Source organism: Gobio gobio (assembly GCF_949357685.1).
Source record: "Gobio gobio genome assembly, chromosome: 17".
NCBI lineage: Eukaryota > Metazoa > Chordata > Actinopteri > Cypriniformes > Gobionidae > Gobio > Gobio gobio.
The window spans coordinates 16,358,056-16,374,462 of NC_137110.1; the positions used below are offsets into that span (position 1 = coordinate 16,358,056).

The 16,407-nt window shown below is 38.1% G+C and overlaps 1 protein-coding gene across 1 annotated transcript in view; it reads right to left on the bottom strand.

Moving 5' to 3' along the window:
* The window catches only part of oca2 (oculocutaneous albinism II), a 120,740-nt gene that overhangs the window by 60,711 nt on the left and 43,622 nt on the right, over nucleotides 1–16,407 (bottom strand). The window contains exon 15 of the mRNA XM_079840354.1: nucleotides 5,423–5,555. Within this exon, the coding sequence (XP_079696480.1) occupies nucleotides 5,423–5,555 (133 nt within the window). The remainder of the gene's footprint in view (nucleotides 1–5,422; nucleotides 5,556–16,407) is intronic.

Sequence of the window (16,407 nt, forward strand, 5' to 3'; positions counted from 1 at the left end):
GTAACACAAATTGCTTTCACTTATTGATGACATCATACACTCAAGGTGGCAGGCACAGCAGATTCCCGCCATAGTCGTTGTCTGTCTTTGCATAGCGTGTATGAGAATGGGTTGGAGGGGTGGAGGCATCAAGATAGGGGTGTGATTCTTTTGGGTAGGGGTGTGTTTGTCTTGGTGATTTCAAATATCAACAGCGTGTACCAGAAATCCCCTTCTGCACCTTTAAGGTGCGCATTTCGCATTCACACGCATTTCTACTCATGTTGCGATCTGTGACAAAGCAGGTGAAAGCCATCACTGCAGTAAAACGCATTGCAAAGCTTCTTGGGGGTACAATTTTTGAATATGTAATGAGTGTGGGATTTGACATTTGAGGTCATTGCTGTGCATTGAGATTAAAGTCTTGAATTTGGGTCTGTTCCTCGCAAACGTATGGATTCTAAAGATGTGGATTACAGCGCACAAATAAAATGTATTACTTTTGTAATGTATTGCGTTTTGGCGTAACATATTATGTTTCTATTGTCAGTCCCAGCATAGGACGTTAAACTAGAAAATGTCTTTTTTGTTCCATGACAAACAAAATAAAAAATTACATAATATAAAGTACAATGGCTAAACGATTACAGAAATGCTATTTATTTTAAGGGTTTAAAGTGTAGTCTTGTTTAACATTATGTAATCTTTTGTTTGCAGCAAAAGCCACAGAACAGTGTGAAATGTTGTTCAATTCAATACTAATACCACAATATTAATATTGATTAATAAAACCTAAAGCTTGCTTATACATACATAATTTAAGTTATAGTGCTGTCAATACATCAATATTGTACGATTCAGTGTGTATAAAAAATGTAAGTAAATATACACGTGGTAGAACCACACTTTACGTTAAAATAAACACACATACTCAAAAGATCACTTTGTTTTATACTACCTTCTCATCTAGCCCAAATCTGCAGGTTATAAGGACATAAAACTGCTGTGACTCTAAGCTGATCAGCATGCAGCTCTTATACACCATCATGCTATTTCATAGAATCAAAGGATGACTCAAAGTCCTGGCTTAAATTGGATGATCAACCACTGTGTGACTCTTAGAACATTTAAAAAAGAAAACATCAGGGTGATAGAAAAGGCTTTGTGCTTTCCTCACATTATGACTTATGGGTATGTTAAAAGCCTCTCTGGAAACCCCAGAGCCAGTATTCAGACTGTGAATGGCTGAAATGAATGGTTTATTATAGAGGAGATATTGTCATACTTCAGGTGTGTGAAGGAGAGCTCAGGTGTGGAGGTGTATGGGAGATGTGAGGAGTAGGTCTCTGTGGAGCAGAGGGAGCAGCTGCTCAATAGGCTAATGGCCATCTGTAGAGAGAGCTTGACAACTGGAGGAAGACTCATAGGATAATTTATGTATTTACACAACAAATAATGGAATATTAAAACAAAAAACATCTGACTGAGGTTAAAAATGACCCACAAAAGTAAATTAAAGGGTTAGTTCACCCAAAAATGAAAATTCTGTCATTAATTACTTACCCACATGTCGTTCGACACCCGTCAGACCTCCGTTCATCTTCGGAACACAAATTAAGATATTTTAGTTGAAATCTGATTGCTCTGAAAGTCCTCCATTGGCACAATGGTACTCTAACGTTACACTCTCAAGACCCTTAAAAGGTACTAAAGACTTTGTTACAAAGTCCATCTCACTACAGTGGTTCTAAAATAACTTTATGAATCGGCGACAATAGTTTTTGTGCGCAAAAAAACCCTAAATAACGTCTTACATAGTGATGACGATTTCAAAACAAAGCATCATGAAGCTTCAAAGCGTTATGAATCACTGAGCCGAATGATGATTCGGATCGCATGTCAAACCGCCAAACTGCTGAAATTTGGCGATTCAAACCGCTGAATCGACTCAGTGATTCATAACGCTTCGAAGCTTCATGATGCTTTGTTTTGAAATCGTCATCACTATGTAAGTCGTTATTTAGGGTTTTTTTGCGCACAAAAACTATTCTCGCCGATTCATAAAGTTATTTTAGAACCACTGTAGTGAGATGGACTTTGTAACGACGTCTTTAGTACCTTTTAAGGGTCTTGAGAGTGTAGAGTACCATTGTGCCAATGGAGGACTTTCAGAGCAATCAGATTTCAACTAAAATATCTTAATTTCTGTTCCGAAGATGAACGGAGGTCTGACGGGTGTCGAACGACATGTGGGTAAGTAATTAATGACAGAATTTTCATTTTTGGGTGAACTAACCCATTAAATATATTATCTTAAATGAACAGTTCACCCAAAAAGTGAGTTCTTCACACAAAACTATACTTGATTGTGCAACTTTTGACTACTTTTCTTTTTCTTTTCTTTTTTCTTATTATTTTCACTTTTTACCTACATGTCATTCCAAAACTGTATGACTTCTTTCTTGTGTGGAACACAAAAGACAGTATTGCAAGGGTTGGGTTTTCCCACACAATTGGGCCAATTTAAAAATTTTGCCGGAGGAAAACTACAGAGAAGTAGATATAAAAAGAAAAAATTTAAACGTACACTCATTAACATGCAACCTGCATGTTGTCCACATACACATTGAAAAGACAAGTGCTTCTAATCACGCGCTTCTAATCGGATTGTTATCCAATCAGCGTGTCCTGGTCCAGAGGTAGGTGAGGACAGTGTAATGTAAACGCAATCCAGCCATCGTATCTACATTCAGAGAGCGACGTCATATAAATCCTCACCTCTCCCCGCCAGTCTCTCCGCATGGCCATCAGAAAATAATGGACAGATGATGGTTTGACTAGAAATTAAACTTATTTGAACTTTACAATAAACGTCGATCTTTAAAACTGTTTAGGTATATCACAGCCATGAGATCTTAATGAAGAGCTGCATGAGAAATAATCGGAATACACTTTATATTGTATTAGGCTACACATACAATATAAATACTTGCACACTCCTTTCAATCATGAAAAGCATCGGAATCTTTTCATAATACAAGAATAATGTTGGGAAACTTAAATTGGTAGATTAAGTACTCTATTTGTGATCGATTGTCCTTTTCTTGAATAAATCACAAAAATTGCCACAGAGGCTAAAGTGAAAGTTAATTAAAGCCATTTGAAGCTCTGCCTTTTAAAAATGCCACAGGCATAATTTAAATATTATGCGGGAAACAGAAATCCGATCGGTTATCCAGATACAGAGGCCACTTAATGTGAACAAATGTAAACGCACCATGTCCTGATTGGCTAATGATCCGATCTGCTTGTTCGGATCACGGCGATCGCATGTTAATGCCAAGTGTAAACACAGACGTCAAAGTAGAGAGAAAAAATAGACAAAGTAGACAGATAAAAATTTAAATAGCTAATTCTACTAATGTGTATTGATCCTTGGAATTAATACATCGCAACCTAAGGACCACTGAAAGAGGAAGCGACTGGAGGCGCGTTTGATTTCACATCACATTTCACAGCTTCAACCACATCAGGAATTTTAAGGCAGGTTAATTGAGTGTGCCATTGTAGATTAATTGCACATTGATGCTTCAGTAGGCAAAACAAGGGTGAATGTGGAGAGAAGAAGAGTGGATGAAGAGAAAAGAGTTTGTAGTGAAAGGACAATATGCATTTTAAGACAAAAACCAGCTTATAGAATTTGATCGATAGCTATATCAGAATAACATGTTGTGACTGTTATATCTCACATTTTAAACAATTTATCATGCAAACTGCCTAAAAAAATGCTAAAATAAAAAAAGAAGAATTCAAATATATTACATATAATCTAGTCTAGTTAAAATCATCTAAATAAAATGTAAAACAGAATTTTAAAAAATAAATTTCGAGTCAGTTCTGGGAAATAGAAAGAAAGAAAGAAAGAAAGAAAGAAAGAAAGAAAGAAAGAAAGAAAGAAAGAAAGAAAGAAAGACAGGAAGGGGTGTGACTTTTGTCAATGTGAAGTCCGTGAATGGTGAGGAAATACATCTTTCTTTGTCCATTAATTTCAGTGAATGGCCAGAACGGGGAAAAAAAATATGAGAAATACATAAATCCTGTATGCGAAAGAAGAGGGGAAGAATAGAGCATGTCTGGGCTCTCAGCGGAGGCGGAGATGAAGCGATGACTCCCTAGGTGAGAGTGGTATTGACCTGTCAGTGTCTATGATGTCTATATCGGCCTTTATAGCTGTGTTAGCACCTTCAAACTTGGGCTAAGTGTGCCCTGTTCCTTCAGAATTTCATAAATCTGCAATTCCCTGACACATCGCCCATTTCAAGCAAGTGCTGCACAATGAAAAATGTCAAAATACAAGTACAACATGCAACATGACTGGCTGATTACAGTACAACCATAACCATGCTCTAACATGCACTTTGTTAGGATGTATTTTTGCAGATAATAATATGCGAAAAGTATTAATTTTGTAGATGTAAATCAGTTGAGACCTTAAAGTACAATTTAATATGTGCTTTGTTTGCTCATGAGCAGTTTTTGAGCAAATCACGTGAACTCTAAATGTGACTAATCACACCACAAGAAGCCCTTCATTAGAGACTATGCTCAGCTGTGGCGTGAAGGGAGAAAGAAGAGGCCAAATAAATGATTAAATGTTGCTTGAATTTTTTTTTTTATATATTTCTTCAAAATAAAACACGAGTTTTGAACTGCTGTCAATGGAAAAGTATGCTTTGTGGGCCCAGGTGGTGTAATTACGACATTTACCAACAGGGGCTAAATGGGCCATGCTAACCAGCCACACCTTGACCCTCAAAAAAGTCCGGTCTGAGAGTAGTGCATAAGTCTAGGTCTTGAGAGAGGTCATCTACGACAGGATTTATGTATTTAATACAGACGCGTTAAGGCTTTCAGCACAGGCTCATACGATAAGAATAATGGAAATACCAGGGAAAACAGCCTGAAGGGTACAGAGAGACTAAACGCATCAATGTGATCGTGGGAAGTAGGGGAGGAGGGGAGGATGAAAAATTGATGTATTGCCGAGGTTATAATCATCCATGAAAGGGTAGACTGTGCCTATCCCAGTCACAGGGGCTCAAAGGCCAAATGTAAGGAGCTTTGGGTAGGATATGAGATTTGGTGTAAATAGTGTATGAACGCAGTATGACACTCATTCACGTTCTCATATAGGAAGAACTGCTGACAACAAGGAAGATCAAGTGTGCCCTCAACCACTCTATGGTTTTTAGAAATGATTGCTCATTCTTTAAGATCTAGGTCGATGGGATTATAAATAAATGTTTCATTGCACGTCAGAACAATAGAGCTTGAATCATAAAGGGAGGAAATCCGAGTTGCCCCGCAGTACACTTGAGGATAGATCCAAGTGATTTTGGGAAACCTGATGCGCAGGAACAGAGCAGAATAAATTAATACTCACCCACGATTTCGCTGGATTCCTTGTTGTAAAGTTTCTTATTCCAGTACAGCAGTCTCAAAAAAGGAAATGAGGTCAGCAGCACCAGACAGATTCCCAGGAACATGTAACCCGTAAAGGACGCAAAGTCAATCCCCTAGAGGAAGAAGAGGGCGGGTTAATTTTCACCCTTTTAAAATGCGAATACAGTGAACATGTGCAATTAATTTGCCGCGGTATTTCACGAAATCTATTCTAAGCACTAAGTAGAGATCACATCCACTTTACTGGCTCTCCATTTAATGTGGATGGAGGCCTTGATTACATTTCATCAACAAAATCATATTCCCCATTTTAATGCTTGCATCTTGATGCATTTAAACACTTATATAAGATTTAAATGAGCACCTGCATGAGGCATAAATCCTCTTAAAATGCTCTTGACTATTTATTAATTATCATTCATATCAAGAGCATACAGCCTTTTCTGCTAAACATCTAGCTTCAGATATTTCCATGCCTGTGCACCCACCCCATCTCTTACCATAACCAGATGGCATCACATTTTCAAATGGCACCACTGATAGAGATGTGTAAAATAGATCTGTGTGGCCTGAAATCTAATCCTACGACTTATCTCGCAATATACGGCTGATGTATAACCCATTGTAGTGAGGTATCTATGCTTGTTTACACAATGACATATACAAGCAGTACAAGGAAATTTTACAGAGAGAGAGAGAGAGAGAGAGAGAGAGAGAAAGGAGATCTGTCACAAAGGGAGGTTGTCAGAGGGCTATTCTGATACAAAATGTAAAGTCACAAATGCTTTGTATGTTGGTTTCAATAACCTATTTTAAAACCCTCTTAAGTTACCCTTATATGATTTTTAACCAAAACCGTGATTAAAAGGATGTAGTCATTTCTGTCCCCACCAAAACCAAACAAAAATAACATAGTATCTTCATATCACGTGCAAAGCTGGATTTTCAGTATCATTACTCCAGCCTTCAGTGTCACATGATCCTTCAAAAATAATTATAATATGCTAATTTGCTGGTCAAGAAAAATTTCTGATTTTTATCAATGTTGAAAACAGTTGTGTTGTTAACATTTTTGAGGAAATGGTGATACTTTTTTAATCAAGATTCTTTGATGACAGTTAATTAAACAGCATTTATTAAACAGAAATCTTTTGAAACACTATAAATGTCTTCACTGTCATATTCGATCAATTTAATGCATCCTTGATGAATAAATGTATGAATTCCTCTCTTTTTTAATCTTACCACAAATGTTTAATTGTTTGGGTTTAAATGGTTTGATTGTTTCCACAAAAAAAAGCAGCACAACTGTTTTCAACATTGATAATAATAATCAGAAATGTTTGTTGAGCTGCAAATCAGCATATTAGAAAATGTTCTGAAGGATCATGTGACACTGAAGACTTGAGTATGCATGATGCTGAAAATTCATGTCTTTCAATAATAATGTTATTGTTTTTACTGTAAAAAAAAAAAAACAGAAAAGTTTTTTTTTAAACAAAACTATGATTGAAAGGAAAAAAAACCCCAAATTCTATTATCATCTAGCAAGTGTTATATATTGTAATTTTAGTTTGGTATTTTGGTATACCATCATTATTATTATTTTTTTTTTTTTGCTTTTATATTTTTGTGCTATATAATTGATTTACTGTTTAAATTTTGCTGAGTGAGAAGTCTATAACAGGCTATTCCTTATATTGTATGTGCCTATACAGAAATGGACCATGAGAAATGAGTAAAAAGTGTGACAACTAGACCCAGTCTCCTCTATTCTCTAAAGGAACTGGCAAGATACAAGATAATTGCATCCCTGTTGTAGTTCAGCTCCCCACATTGCTTAAGCTTGGCAAAAAACTGGGAATTGGAGGTACTTTTTAGAGATGAAAAAAAAAAGGCTGGTAAAAAAGGTGTGTGTGTGTGTGTGTGTGTGTGCGTGCGTGCGTGCGTGCGTGCGTGCGTGCGTGCGTGCGTGCGTGTGTGTGTGTGTGTGTGTGTGTGTGTGTGGAAGGGGGTTATTTGGCAGTATAACATCCTAAACCAGCTCAAGGTACTAAATCCTCCACCCTTAAAACAAAACCATGATTGAAAGGATAAACATGGCCTTGAATGCTTTAGAAAAATAAAAAATTAAGATGTGAGCAAACAAACAACATGTCTAATCTCAGATGCCAGACAAGCGTGAGTGGAGACAAAAAGACATGAGACTGGTATACAGTGACCTCTACAGGAGATCAGGAAAAAAGAGTAATAGTGAGTGTGTGTGTGTGTGTGTGAGAGAGAGAGAGAGAGAGAGAGAGAGAGAGAGAGAGAGACAGAGAGGTTTAAAACGACATGAGGGTGAGTAAATTATACAGAAATTTCATGTTTGTAAGAATAATCCCTTTAAGATTCAAATAAAGAATGATATATCACTTTAAAGGGATAGTTTACCCAAAAATGAAAATTCTATCATTTACTTCTCTCTTCTGCTGAACACAAAGGAAGATATTTGGAAGAAAGTTCTCGGCAGCCATTGCCTATAAGTATTTTTCCCCCCACTATGGTAGTCAATGGCTGCCGAGATCTGCTTGGTTACAAACATTCTTGCAAATATCTTCCTTTTTGTTCAGCAGAATAAAGAAATGTATACAAGTTTGGAACAACCTGAGTGTGACAAAATTATGACAGAATTTTCGTTTTTGGGTGAACTATCCCTTTAAGATTCAAATAAAGAATGATATATTTTAAAAAAAAAAAAAAAATTCAATCTTTCTTAACTGAACATATTCCATCACAAATTAAAAACTATTTTAGTGATAGTTCATTCTTCATTGAGTACATCTAAAGGCCAAGAGCTTTACTCCAATGTTTGAACCTACTAAAATAATACCTCACAGATTCGTTCGGGGCTAGCTAGGCTTGTGGGGATCTGTCGATAACATTTCATTAAAGCGGTCCTCTGCTTTACTCCTCATGGACTTCCTGTGCTGTTGAGCTGAATGCCCTATCATACAGAGTAGATGCATAAGTCCTCATTACTTTGTCAGTAATGCAGATGCAGACAATAGGCAGTGTTTGTGGATAGTTCTTTGTAGATTCTCTTGTTTTGTCCTGAAGGCAGGCATGTTGTGATAATGACTTAGACAGTGTGTAAATGAGACCTCCCCTCACTCCATTTCTGTTGTCACTGTCCCACTTTTATCAGTCAAGAAAATAACTTCAAAAAGCAAAGGGAAGTGGGAGAGAAGACGGAATGAGAAATAACTATGCAAAAAGACCTTCGCTGTTGGTTCTAGCTGATTAGTGAGCAGTCAGGGGCCACGGTCAGACCAGAGTCCGCCAAAGCCTGTCTGCCTGGGGCCTGGAGAAGCGCTGATTGGCAGCTGAGATTTCTAGGAGTGTGACTGACGGCCCAGTAGATGCCAGAGAGAGAGAGAGAGCACAGGGTGTATGAGATGTCTCCTCAGCGACCCTGAAACACTCCTTATGCCCAGCCACAAATGTCTGATCCACAGAGAGCTCCACAGATGGATGCTTGACTGACCAAATGGCAACATCCCTGCTGTAGTGATCCTGTCGAGACCGATGGGGGGGCCCATTTCGACTCTCACAGCCCAAACAAACAGGGAAAAACAAACAAATAAACAAAGAGGCCACAAGTACAAGATGTTCCGTCATGACTGACTGCTGCCTCGGAAATGTAGGACGCGCAAAGATCGTTCAGGGTTCCCACGGCCATGGAAAACCTGGAAACTTTGGCGGTGATTTCTAGTCACGCCATCATTTCCCAATCGCATTTCCATTTTCCTTCCTTCCACTTTCCACTCGCTATTTAACGTCCTACATTGGTATTTAAAGGGATAGTTCACCTAAAAATGAATATTCTGTCATTAATTAGTAACCCTCATGTCATTCAAAACCCGTAAGACTTTTGTTCATCTTTGGAACACAAATTAAGATATTTTTGAAGAGAGCTTCCTGTCAACTACCACTTTGACGTTTCAAAAAGTTCATAAAGAGATCGTAAAACTAACCCATATGAATTGAGCGGTTTAGTCCAAATTTTCTGAAGAGACTCATTCGCTTTACATGATGAACGAACATATAAAAATGAATCGACTCGCATCAGTTATGATAAATGGAAGCTCAAGCATGTTTGCTTGACGTGCAAGAACCAATGAGGTTCATTCTTGTGTGTTATGCATCACGTTTGAGCTTCCGCAAGAACCAATGTGGTTCATTCTTGTGTGTTACACAGCACGTTTGAGCTTCAACAAGAGGTTTGTTCCAATGTGTTAAGCTCGGTTGAGCTTCTGTTTATGTTCGCTGATTAATGTTTATGTGAACAAAAGCCTGAATTCAATCTCATCATATTAAAGGGGTGGTAAAACACGTTCTTTTGAAGGCTTGACTGTGTTTGTGGGGTGCACTGTAACGTGTTCATGCTTCGTTTAAAAAAAAATTGCCTTATTTTTCATATATTTGACCTTTATTCTACACTGCTCTGTCCCTCCTTGTAAAACGGTCTGATGCTTTCCGGGTTGTATGAAGCCAGTCCCTCAAAAATACGCGATGGGCTCAGATTGGTTAGCTGGCCCAGTGTGTTGTGATTCGCTAAACGCCTAGTGCACGTATGTCGGAAACGTCACGCCCCTTACCAGAGGCTGTGCTTTGGTCAGTGTTAGAAACAACGGCGTCAATAAAACCATACCAATCTGAGCCCGAATCAGACCCAGAACATTTGAGTGAAGATGATCGAGCAGAACCTGTTCAGTCCTCAAGAGTAAAGACTGCGGGTCTATAATGATCGCTACTGAATGGCACTTTAACTTTTGTATTTTTAGAAAGATTATAGCCAAATATCTGTCGCAAGAACTAACCCAAAACAAACACTAAAGCACTGGCTTTAACTAGTAAGTTAGCCAAATCACACACAGAACCATGTTTAGCATGCCTGTAGATAAACAATACATAAAAACTCTAATCAAAGAATCATTTACACTAATGCCAGGTTCGCTGTTGAGATTTTAACGTTAGTGTTTGTAACGTTAGGTGTTCGTCGGATAACGTTAAGTATGAATGAGCATTTAACAGACTGGTTTGCAGAACAGCGTTGTCATCTGTTTACTTCCTTGCTACAACCTATTACAGAAAAACACATTGATGAAATATAAATCAGACTTACAGGTTGTGGCCCGTGAACAGCTTCTGTTTGTAAATCCAGCTTTCAGGACAAGCCGTTGTGCATATCCTGTATTGAACTCGCAAAGTTTGTGGAAGTTTGTGTTGTCCTCCGTGAAATGTGCAGCGCGCGCGTCATGCATCCACGCACCGGCAGTGTTTTTTTCACGCAGCTGACGTTGCGTGAAAATCTGCAAAATCAGCAAATCTGGCATTGAAATCGCGAAGACGGTGGATGTTCTCCTCCGTGGATGTGCTGCAGGGAGCCCCGCGCGCGCCTGATTCCCCGCTGACTCAAACACACGTGCATATAACATGTTTTATGTTAAACGCTCTGCAACGCACCCCCGTCCCTATGAAGGCTGAACAGAGCAAGTACCCCAGACCTGCAATCCGGATGAAAATAACAGCGTTTCCTCGGCATCGCGGCAACAACACTCCAGCCTACTATACCACAACAGCGCCGCGATACAAAATGGCCTCACCCCCCCCCCCCCCCCCCTTATTTAATATTCTCGGAGGAGGGGTTTATGTAAATATTGAGCCTGTTGATGTCACCAACCCTGGAGGAATGTGTGTAGTCGCCTACTGGCCGTTTGCTGTAGTTCTTAGAAACTGATTTCTTTAAAAGCAAATATCTCCCTTTGCTTTAAACTTTGAACGTTGTAACTTTGCAGATGTTGTTTATGCTCAAGCAGCAACATTACCCGTTAGCTAAAGTTAGAATAGTGAAATCGTGGTTTACCACCCCTTTAAGACATATACCGAGTCGAAATTTTGACTAAACCACTCAATTTATATAGATTAGTGTACAATCTCTTTATGAACTTTTTGAATCGTCAAAGTGTCTATGGAGGGGCAGAAAGCTCTCAGATTTCATAAAAAAGATCTTCATTTGTGTTCCGAAGATGAACGAAAGTCTTATGACATGAGGGCAAGAAATTAATGACAGAATTTTCATTTTTATGTGAACTATGAAATGTGAAATATACTTTAAGTTGCACATTTACTCTAATTTATTATCTATATATTCTGAGATCAATACGTTATTCAGCATGGACGCATTAAATTGACTTGAATCAAAAGTGACAATAAAGACTTTTACAATGTAAGTCAATGTTACAAATAACGTGGTTATTTCAAGGAATCCTGAAAAAAGAAAAAAAAAATCCACAAAAATATTAAGCAGCACAACCGTTTTCAACATTGATAATAATAGGATATGCTTCTTGACCACCAAACCAGCACATTAGAATGATTTCTGGCAGCAGAAAATTCAGCTTTTTCCTAACAGGAATAAATGACGTTTTAAAATATAGTGAAATAGAAAACAGTTATTTTAAATTGTAATAATATTTGAAAGTATTGCTGTTTTTACTGTATTTCTGATCAAATAATTGCAGCCTTGGTCGGCTTTAGAGGCTTCTTTCAAAAGATTAAAACAATCTTACCGACACCAAACCTTTGAACGCTAGTGCACAGTATATATGCTGCAAGGCATACCTTTTCCAGATGATACTGGTCTTATATACTGGTCTTAAAACATTATGGCCCGGTTCCACAGACAGGGTTTAGATTAAACCAGGATAAGGCCTTAGTTCAATTAGGGCATTTATGTGACTTTATAAACGTGCCTTAGAAAAAACATTACAGTTGTCCATCTGGAGACAAAACAATGGAACTGACATATGTTGCTTTCAGTTCAGACAGCTCAAACATGCATTTTAGTCTGGGACTAGACTTAAGCCTTGTCTGTGAAACCGGGCATATATGCTTTTTGTAAATCAAAGTGTTTTATAACATCTTTTGAGGTTGATTAATAAAGCACATTTCAGCAATGTGCTTTTTATTAAGCTATATGGCGCCATGTCATCCATCTATTTGTATAGCAGAGCTTCGATTCAGATTCCTGAGGCTCTAAAGATCCTGAGGCTGATTAGAGCTTAATAAACGGATTAAGTGAGTGCTGGAGAAGGTGATGGCTTCACTAGACTCAAATTAAATCCACGTCTATATGCAAGCAGACAGACGTGAGCCACAAAATTGCACACCCTCATTCATTTACATAATATACAGAGAACAACAGTTAAAAGCTAGTTTCAATTTCGAAATGAAAATGTTTGGTGCTAAAAATGCGGGGAAACAAAAGCATAACATAAAAATTATGTGATACCTAAAGACACTAATATCAGTGTCAGGTGCAGTAATAGGAACATTCATAAATAAAAAAAAATCACTTTTAATCTTAAACACAGGATCAAAAAACGACATTACACAAGTTCACCCACATACACTATAAAAGCACCTGTTTGCACAAGCTTAAATATAGTTTTGGATCATACAGTCATTCACAGAGAGCCTAGAGTTTCATCGACTCCTACCTCTATTGCATCAGGAACTCGAGTCCTCAGACACACACACACAGACGTGTAACCCAGAAAAGTGTTTTATAATGTAGGGAATCTCTCTTAGTAATGCCTAAAAAGTGTTATGTTTGACTGACTTTAAGACCCAGATAAATGGATACCAGATCAATGCACAAAGCAATCAACAGATAAGCAAATGGCATGTATTGAGTTGAGTATGTGCGTGTGTGTCATTTTTTGCACATGAAGTTGTATCTCCATTCATCATCTGCATGTTGTCAACACAAACAGAAGCCCTCTCAAATATAAACAAATCTGGCCCGTGTAACACAGAGATAACACAAACCACTGCATCCAAGTCAATAATTACAGCAGATGCGATCTCTCCCTACGAAACAGAATGGATGAATCTGTCCAGCACTTCACACATATGTATCGCCACAGCCCTCCTCTGTGCATCTGCTACAGGAACATATTCATCACCGAACGTCCTGACGGAAACCCAAAATGATGTTTATAAAGCAGTAGTGCATTTGATGGGTTCTACCCTCTGGAGATTTAGACCTGTTAGAAATGCAAGTTTATGGATATTGGGTTTTTTAGAAACTTCCCACTGTCAATTGCAGCCCAGCAGGAAGTGACCTTGATGTGGAAAATGTAACTTGAGCATGATTACCGCTGCATCATCCTGTGCAACAGCCAGTTTGACAGGCAAGGACAATGTTTCTACTGAGCCACAAATTAACTCAAACCCCACAGCGATTTCAGCTCTGAAAGCCAGCTGATGAAACAACAATTTAAACCAGGCACCTTTTTGTCGCCGATGGAAGAGTGTGAGGAATAACTAAATTAAAAACTGTGATGGCAAATATTGAACTTCTCATGAAATATTTAAGTTGCTCTCGTTGATGGGTTTTAATTGGTTTAATGACCTTTCTTACTAGAGTCCATTAACACTTTACAATAAGGTTCAATTTGTTAATGTTAGGTCAATGTATTGGGTATAATGGGTTAACAATGAATGAACAATACTTTTACAGCCTAGGTTAATGTTAATTTCTGCACATACTAATTTACAACTTAAACATCAGAACTTCTGTTCTGTTCTGTTATTGACAAAGTGAAATGTTTTTTTTTTAGTGTTTTTTTTTAAAGGTGTTAGAAATTTGATGTCTCCAGGTGGTTTTGATCCAAACTGCCTTTTACCGATAAAATTTCGATACATAATTTTGGGTATATCAGAAATGATGTATCTTTCATATCCCATGTTTCCCCATCTGAAAAATGGAGAGAGTAATGAACAACTGAAAATGGCCAGCTTACTGCTTACTAATTTCACACATAATTTATTATTTTTCAATTAGGAAATATCAGAAACCGACAGCGAAATGTCAAGCCAGCTGCGGTTTGGCAGAGTTTGTTCAAGAAAATATGGTTAATATTGGAGTTCTGAGGTCTCCATTCCAAAAATGTGTCTTCTAACGAGTTTTTCTCAACAGTTCATTTCGTTAACATTTCGCATCGACATAGAATGTCTGCTCTAAAGTTAAAAGGAAAATGATTGTTTCACCATTTGCAATAATTTTAGCTATAAAGGCCCCAGTATATCGCTGGTCAAGTATTACAAACTTCGTTTTACCCCTAAGTGAAGAACGGAAAAGAACTTCGCCATGAGTATATCGGGCCTTAATGGCCATTTTCAACAGCTATATTGGTAAACTTTTTTTGCAACTAAAAACCCTTGGATGGAATTTGGGCTATTGTTAGTTCAAGATAGACTGGGTAAACCCGGCGATTTGATTCCTGCAGCTCAGGCTGGAAACCTGTACATTAATTTCTACTGCTTCTGTTACACCTTTGCGGGAACCAATCACAGACTGGCTTATCCACCTGGCGCATTATTGGCTGGTTTAACACGATGACGGATAGAGAAGCGATGGGCCGTTGCCCGTTGATCACACCTCTTGAGGTCTGATTGGTTGAATAACTATCCAATTGCGTACAGAGTAATTTGAATTATGCTTGTTGATCACGCCTCTTGTGGTCTGATTGGTTGAAGGATTATCCAATTGCGTACAGAGTCATTTGAATTATGCTCGTTGATCACGCCTCTTGAGGTCTGATTGGTTGAAGGACTATCCAATTGCGTACAGAGTCATTTGAATTATGCTCGTTTATCATGCCTCTTGTGCAGTAGAAAATACAGAGAAGACTCCCCAGACCAATGTTCAATCTTAAATTGACCTTGGTCTGGTGATAGCCAGACAAAGTTCAAGATACCCTAATTTACGATTTGAACCTTACTGTAAAAATAACTATTGCAGTGAATACTCTAAAACATGATGTATATTGTTTTTTATACAATGTACAGTTCTGATGACGAAATTAATTTCACGCACAGTACTGTACTGTATGCACACCTCAGGATTTTTGTCTATTCATGCAAAACTCTGGTGCTTCAAAAACGTTCATAAAGAGATTGTAAAATAAATCATTACAAAACAAGTCTTCTGAAGAGAGGATCAATTTAATTTAGTTTTTTTTCTTTCTCATATACAAATATTGATCAGCGAATATAAACAGAAGCTCAACCATACTTGCTTGAAACGTGAGAACAAACCTCTTTGGTTCTTGAGGAAGCTCGCTTGAAGTTCCGCGACCAAATTTGAATGCTGTAAACCTTGTTCGCTGTTTATATATGAATAAAAGACAAAATTAAATCTGTTAATCATATAAAGCGATTATGTCTCTTCAGAAGAATTTGATTAAACTGCTTAATTCATATGGATTTATTTTTTGATCTCTTTACGAACCTTTTGAAGTGTCAGAGTTTTGGGTGAAAAGATTTTGAATGGAGGGACAGAAATCTCTCAAATTTCATTATCATTAGGACTGTGCGATATGACGATATAAATCGGATGGACGAAATAAAGTCTATTGTTTCATATTATGCTTTATAGTTTATTTTGCGATGCCGCAAAAACATTGTTGTGGCGAGCAGCGAGGCCGAGGGACCGTGAGGGCGGGACGAGGCGGAGCTCATCAGAGAGGATGAGCGCCAGCTGCGAGCCGCAGCGATCTCGGCCCTTGCGGAGGAGTGAGGGAGTATAAAGGAGGAGCGACGACAGTGAGGGACGAGAGAGGACCAGGCCTGGATTTTGTGTTATGTTTTATTTTGTGTTCGCTGCAGTCGTCCGTGAGGGGCTGCAGCTTTTTATTTTCATTTGTGTTTGTATGTAGGCGGCAGTCAACCGCGAGGGGCTGCCGCCGCCATTTTATTTTGTCTTTATTTTGATTAAACATTTTGAATGTCCGCCGGTTCCCGCCTCCTTCTTCCCGTACAAACAAGTTTTACTACAATTGTTTACGGCATTGTTTTTTTTTTTTTTTTTTGCCAAGTTTATATTTGGTTTAAGGACAAATACAATTCTCCCCA